This window comes from Anopheles moucheti, chromosome 3 (genome assembly GCF_943734755.1).
Source record: "Anopheles moucheti chromosome 3, idAnoMoucSN_F20_07, whole genome shotgun sequence".
Lineage (NCBI taxonomy): Eukaryota > Metazoa > Arthropoda > Insecta > Diptera > Culicidae > Anopheles > Anopheles moucheti.
The window spans coordinates 69315327-69328049 of NC_069141.1; the positions used below are offsets into that span (position 1 = coordinate 69315327).

Here is a 12723-nt window from a genome sequence, read left to right on the forward strand (position 1 = left end):
GAAAGGATAATCACTTTTCGGTCGGTTGAACTAACACATTTCACTCGATCGATCCACGTGTATGGGTGAACGGAGGAAGACAGAGACTGCTCCGAAGCCGAATTTTGTGTTTCCTCATACAGATTTTCACAGTTGTCTGGCACTCGGTGAAGCAACGGACTGTTCAAGGCCGCCATAAGAAAATGCGGCACATGTGAAAGTAATCTAATAAACTTCATTTTGTGTCAAAAAATTGACATGCAGGGGTTTTGATGCGATAGTATTTCCCTTTCTTTACGATCATTCGGTACACGTGACTAGGAAGAAATTTCAACCGAACGGCCAAAAACAATGATTTGAATCGAACAAATACATGTTACACAATATACTACATACAAGCTGAGTGTGTGTGCTTGTTTTTGTTTAAATTGTGTAATGTTTTACTTTACAAAGAATTTTTTTCATTATTAACGGTATTAATAACGTGGATTGCATACCTTTAGGGGCATTGTGAAATTCAGCAACGTTCAAGCGAAATCCCTTTTTCCAGTGTATTGTATATTCGACTACTGAAGGATTTTTATTTTAGTGGTTCATACTTTCTAGCTTTCCTTATCAAAAGCTCCAAAACGTGCCTAGCGATTCAAAAAAACGGACCTAAATCGCTTCGTTACTACGAAAAGCCGAAAAGAAACCCACTCCATTGGGCCCATAGCAACGGAAGCCAGCTTGAAAAACAATTGTATTACTTCAAACACTTCCTGTAAATGATAAAACAGCGACACGGAGCGCTCAGGTCCGTGTCCGGAAATCCTTCCAAACTGGGCGGTATTTATTTTCTGCTATTTATAGTAACCTTTTTCAAAAACTGTCTGCCGCGCGCCCATGCTCGTGCAGCTTTACGCTGTCAATAGTGATCGGATAATGTTCCGCATAGGCTAGCCGCACTAAAAATAGGAACCAATTTGCGCAAACAATCACTTCTTTGCTTTGTTTTTGGGGAAGCTGTCTGAGCAGACAACTGGCGAAGATGCCCACCAAACGCCACCGTCACTACGGTTCGTGATACAGCAGTCGAAGCATCCATAACGGGTAAGTCTTCCCTGGAAGGAACGAACTATTTAGGCGTTGGCATTACGGGGAAGTAGCTGAGAAAACAACACAGAGGACGATAATTAATGAGACAAAATTGGTGGAGCTCAAGAAACAGGTGGGATTAGTTTTGTCGTTCCTGTTGGAAAGCTAAGGCGTAACCTTTAATTCCTTTCTAGCAATTTACGACAACTGTACATTATGAACTTTTTTACGTGTAATATTTCTAAATCAAATATTCTTCAATGTTACAAACATGTAGAATGTCTGCTGACGAAATAAGTAACGTTTTGATATGTAAATCCAGTTTTGTACTGCAAATTGCATACATTTAGGCTCACTAGCTAACTACGATTCATTGCTAACAACGGCTAACCTTTTGGGCAGTGTGATTAAATTGAATCTAAGTAAACTGTACATGGTAGGGATGGCCTGGCAGGTCGCTGCGCTAGAAAAGGGAGGGAAGCGAACCATTGAGGTGCGGTTTAAGTTTTCCACCTCCCGGTATGGACACCATATTTATTACCAGAAACAATTTTCCTATACCCAACAGGCGCACATTCGCGACTCGTTAATATCACCCAAATAACAAATCACAATCATGTACTAAATTGACAATTACTTCCAGATTACTTCTCCGGGTGAAAATGAAAGTGTCCTTATGCTCATGTCGGAATAGCCGAACCCATGCCAAGTGCTGTTCACTATCGCCTTGACCACCACCATAATCGGTGCGTGGCGGTTTGCGTTTGTGTGCTTTGGGATAGGTTAGGGAGCCTAAATTATCACACGCCCGTGCCAAATGGAAACCGAAAACTGCTAAACGAACCATTTCTCTTTTCCCAATGCCCAATCCCAATTCCAGCAAACAGAAAATCATAGTTCACAGTCTCCACAACATTCCGCTGACTCACGGAACGGAAACTGGAGGAAATTGTAATGCCGCTCCGTGGGTAGTCCTCCGCAAGAGAAAAGGCAAAATGTTTCAAAAGAAAACACCCATCTTGCTATCGCGCAGCAGGCGGTTTTCCGTAACAAAACAAAAAAAAAACTGCCCTCCCCCCGGTTACATTTGGGTGTGCCGGGTGGGTGGGAAGAACATAACAATAAATCTCAATTTCCCACCAACTGCTGCCACCTTCGTTGCGACCCCGCTGCGTCAAGTGTTGCTTACCCGAGTGACAAAACACCGAAACAACGGTTCGGAATGTCGGGAAAGTTTTCCTCCCCCTCCTCCCTCTTCCGTTTTGTTTGTCTCCGTTGCGAAAGAAATAGATTTTCCAACCGCTCTTGATCGGGATTGGGGTGTGCCGATCGGGAAAAGGGTGCCCTTGGCAGGGTGGCCAAGCAGCAAAAGAGTTACACGGTGGTGATTACATTGGGGCTGGGGACGGTTGTTTCAGGTGGATTATTGTGAGCGCATTGGAAATTATTGGTGGCCATAAGAAATGATGATCCGCTCCTGTTTCGCTCTTCTGGTCGAGTGCTTCCGGAAGGGAAAAAGCTCGCACCGGTTTTACTCCTCCTAAATGCAATCAATGCTTCATTTCACTTTCAAGCGACACACCCTCGCCTCGAACGAACCAGCCCGCAAAAGCTCGCCTCGCGGGAAAAAGTCACTTGAAAGCAAAGGGTCGACAAAAAATTGTCATGCTATTGAACCCGTCTCAGTTTCTACTATACAGAGATAGGTTGCCTCTGTAGCCGGGTCATACGCAACCTGAGATGAACCTGAAATGGAAGGTGGAGGTGGATCACTGCCGGTCCTGGGATCATCCTTGATGGTGATCACCATGATTGAGAATAATATCATCGAACGGATGAAGGTATCGTAGTGCCATGACTTAGGGAACGGTAGAAAGAAGCGAGCGAAAGAGAGAGGGTCAAAATGATGATTATGCTTTTGATGCGAACCGTGCGGAAAATTGCCCATTTCCCATCGTGAGCGTTGGTAAAGGGCACAGGGAAAACGCGTCCTCCCGAGTTCGCTCCAAACCGAGTCCCATTTGATGTGATGTGCGCACTTTATCGGAAGTAGTTAAGTAGAGTGATTTTTATGTAAACGTACGACATCGGAAACGGATGCCTCTCGCACGCGTTTAGATAGGGAAGAGAAAACACACTGGAAAAAGTGGAAATTAATTGTGCTTTGTTATGCATTTTTCGAGTTTCGAGCAAAAAAGTATTCTTATAAAGAACAGAAAATAAATTTTGAATTTTGTTTGGTTTAAAAGGCAATTTGCAGTCTTTTGTCGTGAGTATTGCATACATTTGGGCGTAACATATCATAGGCGTGTAGAAATGCTGCGAGAATCGCTTCACCTCCCGCGTACAATATTTAATGTAAATATTTTTAAAATTCGCCTAAACCACTTTACACAAATATGCAAAATATTTCAAGCTAACTATCCATGCTGCAGAGCTTTTTTTTCCTATCAACCTCGACTGCCTTCCCGGTACCCCAAAAGGGTGTAGTGAAACCTTTTGCGGACTATGTCAACGGTGGTTGATAAATATTATGTTTCGTTTTCAGGGCCAAGCAGGATCCTTCCCGCAACTGTGTCGATCCATCCAGCTATGAAAACGGTAACGCCGTAGTACGGACGAACCACGAGAAAGAAGGTGAGCAATCTGTCAATCAAACCGATGCCGTAACGAAAAGCGACCCAGAACGACGCCACCTTTACCGGGTGGAAGGAATAACCGCGGGTTTGGGCAGCTTCTGCTATGAAACGAACCGGCATCATTACACCGAATGCAACAAATTATCGATTATTCGGTCAACGGTGGAAAAGGTTCTGTGTTTTTTTTCTGTTACGATTTTCGGTGAAGGGTCCATGATAAGCGGAACTAATGGATAGCACTACCCGCAAATGCTAGCGTTAATGGACTGCCGGTTTAGACCTTGGTAATGTTGGTGTGGTGAGGTCCTCATTAGGACGATTCGTTTCTGTCCCGAAGGTATTGGCATATTTGCTCCAATGACAGGTTTCAACACTGTGCTCGGACCCTTGTTATTTGCTCATATTTTTATTTTTGCATTTGTAATAAAAAAAACCGAAATCTCTACTTCATCAGTAATTTGACTGGCAACCAGATGAATATTTGTGACAATTTATCATTTTCAGTTTATTATCAAGATTTCTTGGGCGATCAGTTTATGGCAGAAAGAGAGACACCCTCGGCATAAAACAAACCTGCTACATGATGAATTGGTTTTCCCGCTTGTAGTAAGTGTTATCTAAGATATTCTACTGATTTGATTTTGCCTTTATGCTTTCTTACGCTCCATCTAGAGCGAATTGTAAATACGATATCATTAAATAATAACGGTCATTTTTCATCAAGATCATTACATTGATCAGCAAAATTTATCAATCATAAGGGTTTTATGTATTCCAGAAAATTCCCATCGCGATTTCTCATAACTCCATCGAAAGATTGGACATCGATCTTCCTTAGTAGAAGAATTTAGTATATGTCAAACTCCTAAAAGTATGCAAATCGTCACAAAACACACTCTATAAGTATCGCAATAGATGCTTAAAAACAAATAAAAAAAAACAAAATTACAGGCAGTTCCCGAGATATGCTATTATAGCGGACATATATAACCCGGACAAAATCCACGTATCTCGAATTTTCGCGTAAGTCGAATCCTGGTACAATTTCGTTTATACTTCAAAGGCACAGAGTCGACTTCCTTCTCTGCACTTAATGTTTTCATCAAATTATTTTACTTTTTGAAATAATAGATTAAAATAAAATAAAAACTAATGTTTTACATAAGAAAAGAAGGTATTTCCGACCAATTTTTAACTATATTGCTTAGATTTTGTGCTAACTCATCTGTCAAATTTCCAAAAAGCGCGCATCTCCGAATCCGCTTTTATCGAGGACTGCCTGTATTATCTAACGAAACTTAAATGCAATGAAGACAATGTTTGCTAAACAATGTCATTGCTAGAGATACTCGTCGTACACCCGTTGCTAAGGAAACATTAACCTTCGAAAACAATATGCCTCTTGTTTGTCTCGTTTCCCGGAAAACGAAAAATCACATTTTCCACTCAGCTACAACTTGAGTGGCTTCGAACAAGTCTGCAGTGAAGATAAAAACACATTAAAGCTCATCAAAAGCTTGACATTGCGCTTTCAAACTGAGTAGTGTTTAAATGTTTCTACACCATTTTAATTATAAAAACAAACAATCAATAGATGCTTCAATGTAGTAGTAGTGAGCCTGAAAGTCATTTTACCTTCGATTTAAGAGCGTCTTTCGATCATAATATGCTGGATGACATCGCAGCTATAAAAGGCTTCCCTCAGCAAACGGCCATCTGCCACATGACGAGGGTGGTTAAATGCTGCTTCAAAAGACACTAGCTCTCAGTGGTCTCCAAACATTTGCTATACATGTCGTAAATGATACCGGCCAGCTTAAGCTGCAGAACGATGGGATATACAGCTCGTTTCCCCGGTTCTCATCAGTAAAACTAAGCTTTTCCCTTCTGGCATTTCCAGAATCTCCTCGGGATCAGTTCGGGCTTGAGCTGGGTGGCTCGAACACCGGTACCAACTGTAAAGAATCGTTTTTTTTCCTTATCAGAGTATCTTTTTGGGCAAAGTTAACTTCGGTTCTGCTCTTTATCTTTCCGCACCAGCCCCTTTGGGGAAAATGAAAGCGGAAGAAAATATTACGGTTTTGGTACAAAAATTAATAATCGAACAGCTATTACGAGCACGGTGGACGAGACGGAGTTCACGGTGTCCAATGTCGTGCTGTCTGCTAGAGAGATAAACCAACACGCTTAAAGCAGATCCCCAGATGTTGTCCGGCATCGTGTAACGGAACGAAGCACGAACTTGTATGCCCGCAAGGAAACTTTGGAGACCTTTCGGTTTGGAATATCGCCTTGGCGAAACGGTTTCTGGTTGGGAGTTCTTAAAATACAGCCAACGAGATGGATGCGAGCTGAAGAACGAAAAGAAACGCGGTGCTGTCTGTGTGAAGGGACCGACCTACCACAACCACCCACACCAAAAACCCACCTTGCGGATCAGTGCTCCGACTGGGTGCAGCTTTATGGCCAACACCAACACTACACAACGTTTCGGTACGTTGGAGTTTTACACACCTCGGCAAACCACACTGTGGAGTAGAGGTTAGGTCCTTCGGTGGCTTCCAAAGTTCCGTCATCCGACTGTAGTGTTTCTGTATTTGTAACACACGAGTGGTGTATTTGGCACACCTCGCCAAGCAAAGCTCGTACATAAGCAGACACAAACACATACATACGGAGACAAAGCTACGAGTATGATTCTTGTGGTGAAAGAGCACCAAACTCGTCATACTGGTAACCTTGACTACCTGTAGCCTGCTTAGGTGAAAATCATCGAACGGATGTGCTCCCTAATGGAAACTATAATATGATCCTCTTTGACGTTTGTGTGCGATGTAAAGGTAAGTGCTAACGTTGATCAAAGATGGTCTGTCTCTAGTCTCTCTGTTATGACGTTTGAAGTCCACTAGAGAATCAAATACCACTACCTTTTCATAGATCAATACTCTAATTGATGGGTTCTAGAAAGCAAATACAAATACGTTTTGATATAAAAATTGATGTTTTAGCACTAATGATGTAGGCAAGAATTTACAATTATCGTCAAACAACAGCGTTTGACATTTAAAGGCACCTCAGCAACGAATAAAACCTAAACCTTAGCCCCAAAATAATAAAAATACATTTAATAGCAAGCTACCGATGTTGACGATACGTGTCAGCCTAGCTCCGTGGGAAATAAATATGATGCGACGCATAACTATTTATGAACCTGTGACTCCATCGATCAGTCTCAGCATTTCATTCGCCCTGCCCAGCTTCGCTACGGTACAGGATTATACCGAAACGGAAGTTCGGAAGTTTTGCAAGAGAAAAAAAAACCCACTCACACACATCCCCTTATTCGCCTTCGTAATCGTCACCATCGCCGACATTCGGGCATGATGAATGGTGGTACACCATTTTCCGTTGTCCGCCGCCGTTGTCGGTGGAAAGGGCTCTTTTTTTCTCTTCCATTTTCACCCATGGGTTCACCCCGCACGTATACACAGCCCATCAAGTCAGTTTATTTGCAAGCTACATGTTGCTTCACTTCGGTACGCTGGGTTCGGGTTCATTTTTCCTTGCCACGCTTCCAACTTCGTGCTCAGCTTTTGCCTCAGTGTTTTTATTACCCGGTGCCCGGTTCTCAGCCGATGCGCGCCGGCCGCTGGCAGACATTTCAAGCGAAGGGCAGAACCGTTCCATTGGTACTGACAGTGGTACGCGTGTATGTCCTTCCGCTCCGTGTTACAACCACCCCAACAAGAACCCCACCGTAGCTTGCGTATCATAAATGGCGATGATGATGGTGACGATAATGCTGACGCTAGGGGCTTTGGTCTTCGATGGCGCTAGCCTCGTCTGGTTTTGTAACGAGACGACCCTGTTGCGCTATTTTGTGATTCTTTTCCTTTTTTTCTGCTTATATTTCCTATCGTTTGTTGTTTGGGTGAAGGCTTTTTTGTCGCACTCGGACGGTTGGGCAAAACCATCACTATCACGAGGGTAAAGTTTTCTTTCACTTATGCTTCGGTGTTTGGTCGGTGCTTCAGCATCATTGTCAGAGAATTTGCTGTTAATTTTGTGGGTGAATATTTGCATTTTTATGCATGCGTGTGTCTTTGTCGCCAATTCCGCCTTTGACGCGCTGCTGTACACAGTTTCCATTTGGATAATCGTGTGTGCCTGTCGTAGGTACGTCTGCGTTGTCTTTTAATAAGAACAAATGAACAAAATAGCCCATGTACCGGTGTAAGGTGAGCGTTGAATCTTTTTGTGGGCACTGAGCAAATTAGGATGAGCGAAACACGCCGGATAAATGATACAGTTAGCTTCGTTTTCCATGTCTTTCTGAGCGACTTTTTGTCTGTTTCGTCCGGTAAGAGATGTACTAATGATGTAAACCATTACTCGTTCGCTTCTGTAGACTAAGCTGTATTTAATGAAGCAGGTCTTTTAAACGTAAATTTACGGCATACTAATTGTAACATAGAAAAGACCGTAAGGGGTTTCCCTTTAATGAAAATAATAGCACCCAGCGAGAGTACCAAAATACATCACTTTTGATGCGATCTAACAAACAAAAAACTGCTTTACTCAGTCGCTTTGATAGGATGTAAGCCTGCTGCATGCCTCGATCCACCGTTTATTTGAACCATTGCCGGAAGCCAGCCCGAGCGCATCGAACGTCCTTCGATCGACGTGAAACACCATGCGTCTCCATCAAGAGGAGACGGCAGTACACAACAACACCGACCGAAAAAAAAAAATGCACATTGACAGCTGTATCTACTCCGGAACTGGTAGTATGGATTGCCGTTTCGCTGTCACCGTCAGGTGGCGCTGCTCTTATGTCCTGGGGGCACCCACCAACCTGCACCAGAAGAACATTCGGCACTTTTTTCACACTCACACAAATCGACACGTTGGCTTGTTGGCAAAGCAACTATGTGTGCCTAAGGCAAGTAGGCGCAGATGCGTGCGGGAGTGTTTTGACAGGTGCGGCACACGGTTGTTATCTGTCGCAGTGCCCGGAACGCCACGGTACGGTGCAAATTGGAAAACGATGTTGTGTGAATTCCGACTGAATTCCCTTGGTTGTCGCGTGTGTGAAGCAGCTTGTTGGGCCGACGACGACGATGGTGCAAAGAAGAAGAAAAAAAAAGCGAGAACAGCCAGCGAAACCGTTTGTGCCGCCAGCATCCGGAGTTAAATTGAACTAGCGCGTATGAATGATATGTATGTTTTTTTTCCTGGGAGGTAGAATGTTGCTTCTTTTTCAGGAACGCTTAAATCGACACGAAATTCAAGCACTTTCAGCACACCGCGTTGCGTTTTAGCTTCGGCATTGCTTCTTTAATATTGAACAACATTTCTTGAGGTTTAAAAAACGCTTTTTAAGAGGAAGTCAAGCTGATTGAACCATCATTTCAAGCTACAATCAAGCTCTTAACAAGCTAAGGAGTATTTTGATGAAATGATTGCATAAATTTAGGCTTTCGAATTGCATACTTTTAGGCTAATTAATTTCCAGTGTATACGAAGTGTGTTAATAATGACTCTAAAAATGTTATGAAGGCCGCTTATGTATTGTCCACATGAAATAATCAGAAGAAACACACCAAACACCGAAAGATCAACAAGGACCTCAAGGTAAATTCATCTAATTGCAAATTCAATTACTGTCCACCCTGTCCACGGGTAGCGCGCGTTACAACCGCTAAGTATTCGCAATCGTAACCAGGCGAAGAATTTCCATGGCCACCATGGTTTGAAGTGACCCACCCCATGCACAATGGAACCTGAATTACGATCCGTTACCGTCCCATCGTGGCATCGAAATTATATTGAAATTTTTCAACAAGATGAATAAGCAATAAGCTGTCTTTTCAAATCCTATTATTTTCCTAGAATACGTCTGCCACCTTCCGGGCAGCGGAAAGTTTTTCTTTCGTTGGCGCTGAAAAATTGTCCCCCGAGCGTACGAAGCGTGTCCCCTTCAACTCTGGGTTTGTTTGAGTGTTTTACAAGCTGGTTGGCCACAGTTCTTTGCAATTGGTTTGAAAGTATGGACGAATGTGATTGGTTGAGTTGTGAAATTGCTAGGGAAGCTAAGATTTTCTTAGGTTCCAATATTGTTTGCTCGCAATCACTTCTGCTCAAGTGTCTCTGACCAGTTGAGATCGAGATAAGGATACTTTTCATTAAAAAGGGAAAATATATATTGGCCATTCTCTAGAGTTGAGCTTTAATATATCATCTTTAAATGGCGAATATAAAAAGATAAAAAACACCGAAGTCGAAGGAAAGCTTAATGCCACACAGAAGCGTCAGCTCGCCATTCTCGATATAATAAGCGGATTGGACGAGGAAATTAGCAAACAGTCAATATTATCCGTTTGCTCCGATTGCCGTGAATGTTTCATTACTTTGGCCGTGCAATTTTTTTCTCTATGCCACACTTTCTCTCCCCATTTTCCAAACACGTCAATCGCTTCGGCAAACAGGACGGCAAATCTTTCCGCAAATACGCGCGACACGCTCATCGCTACTGCCGATGATGCTGGCTGCTGCTGATGTTGGTGATGATGATGATGCTGTTGCTCGTGCGATCAGAAGATTATGCTGTCACAGACGGCTAAAAGTATATTTAAAAGAATACCCTGCCCTGCTTTGTACAAATCGAACAAAAGACACACACACACACACCGCACCGGTTGAGGATTGAGCTGGGATTTAAAATCGATTTTCGCTTGTATTTGCACTGACACACGCTTGCAGAAATTTCCGTGCTCTCTGTCATCGCATAGGGCCCAACCGCAGGGTGAAAAAAAAATACACTACAGTGGGAAAGTTTGATTTTTTTACCCTGTTTTTCCGCTTTGTGTTGGCTTTTTCCCCCCCACATACACACACACAGCGAATGAAAGGCAACAGTGTGCGCCTCAAATAGAACTTCACAATCAAATTCGACGCCCATCGTGTGCTTAAATCTTTTCACTGGAATCAACGCGGATCTCCGGAGTGTAGCCACAAATTTCGATTAACTTTGCCACAGTCAATATTGATTCAGCTGCGAATTGAGACGTTTGGTTCGTTTTTGCCCATTTTTCGTGGTGGTTTTTATCTCCCGCTTACACTTTCTTTCTGTGCAGGAAGGGCAGTAATTGCGGTGTGTTTTTTTTTGTTTTATTTTGGCGATGGTTTGAGTGGAACTACCAATAACTATTTCAACATTTTCAACAAATGGTTTGTAGTCGGCAAATATTTAAAAAAAATTCAATTTCAATAATCAAAAATCAATATTTCAAATATTTCCTTAGGCAAATAAATTCAGTGCTTTAAATATCGCGATGAAAACAACATTAAAAAGGGTAAACCATTCCAGTGGATTGGGTAAGTACCATGAAAAAGTGAACATTTCCAATCCCGAAAGCTCATAGAAAATGAACACAGTGAATCAAATTATATCCCTTTCGATGTATCCTTTTCTGCGTTATTTTGCTGCAAACCCCCTTTCACATACCCCTTACAGTCGGTTGAAAATAAAGAATCAAAATCATTCCTGTTGGTGTACCCTTTTCCCGATTTTTTTTAAACCTTCATAAACATAACAGACTGAACGTTTACTTCGGTAGCGCAAACAAATACGAACCAACAACACCAAAAAAAGCTCAACTTTGGCGCAATCCAGCAAATAGCCGACATATTTTGTATTAATTTATGGTCAATTGAGGAAAACTCCCAGAAGCATGCATGCGTTCGTAACGAATCCAACGAACTGGGGGGAAGCGTACTAGCGATGCAAAAACAGTGAATAAGCCTTCAAACTATTCCATGGAATTAAATCATCAAGTGAAAGAAATTAACTGTTTAAATGTGTTTTTGTCCTGCGTTGTGGCGCATCACGGGATTGGCCCGTAATGATAAAATGCACTGCGAAGTGGATTTTGTTTCGTTTCGTTAGAACGGCCTGGCCGTATCGACAGCGAAGTGGAATTAACTAAGATCGAATTGCTTACGATTTATTTTTCCATAACCAAATGAAAAATAATTTATTTTTTTATTTATATGAAATTAAAAATAAAATGTTTAAAGAATGAACGTAATTTTGTTTAAATATTTTAGAGAAATTCAACGTTGTCCTAAAGATTTCTAAAAGAATTGTAAATAGATTCTCATTATGACACCTTTTGTCGTGCATTGTATTGCGGATAGCATAATTTTAGGCGTACTATCTATTTGACATACGCCTAAAAGTATGCAAAAGACAGCTTTGATCAAGTAATATCAAAAACAAAGGTAATGTATTGCAATTTTATGATCCAAATCCAAAAAAGTATCTGATAAACATAGTAATAATGTAGTAATTTATGTAACATTACCGAAAGTACAAACCAAAGGTACACACTGACGAATCCTTTACCACAAACACGGTAAATAAGGTGTTTCAAATATTCGCATCAATCAAGGTGATCAAAATGTCATTTTCTTTCCCATTCAACCATTGATTCGTTTGATCCTTCGGGATTGTCAGCATGTCCTAGCAAGCTCCCTTCAAAACACCCTTTCGAAACAAAAAAAAAGCTAATCAATCAAACCGTGACTTACCGTTTATCTATTGCCGTAATCCACTCCATCGCCATGATGAAGGACGTTGTTGATGGTTGAGCCGCTGTTCGCTTCTGGGTCCTGTATTAAACCGGCTTAACTGCCTTCATTAACCGGCATGTAGCGCTATTTCGTTGCTCCACTAACCGCATTTACATCGACGAACGACACACGCAAATACTATTTTTCATATTTTTGCAAACACTTTCCACTAAGACAAAAAAAAATACATTTCACAAATCCATACGCCCGTGCACTCCGTTTTTGCGCAACTCAAAAGCTACACTAAAACCAGAAGTCCAAACACTTTGCTTCGGCACCACATTACATCGCAAACAAATAAAGACGTCGCGTATCTTCTCAAACAATCACTGCAAAAAGAAGGCAAGAGAGCGGTGTTAACGCCAAGCAAACGCCGGTAGAGCAGTCAAAAAGT

The 12723-nt window shown here is 42.0% G+C and overlaps 1 protein-coding gene across 2 annotated transcripts in view; it reads right to left on the bottom strand.

The window, feature by feature from the left end:
- The window catches only part of LOC128301082 (rap guanine nucleotide exchange factor 4), a 104472-nt gene extending 92150 nt beyond the window's left edge, over nucleotides 1-12322 (bottom strand). The window contains exon 1 of one of the 2 annotated variants that reach the window (XM_053037397.1): nucleotides 12288-12322. In XM_053037397.1, coding sequence (XP_052893357.1) covers nucleotides 12288-12322 — 35 coding nt within the window. The remainder of the gene's footprint in view (nucleotides 1-12287) is intronic. The other variant, XM_053037398.1, reaches the window with a different exon arrangement.
- Between the last annotated feature and the right edge of the window lie 401 nt (nucleotides 12323-12723).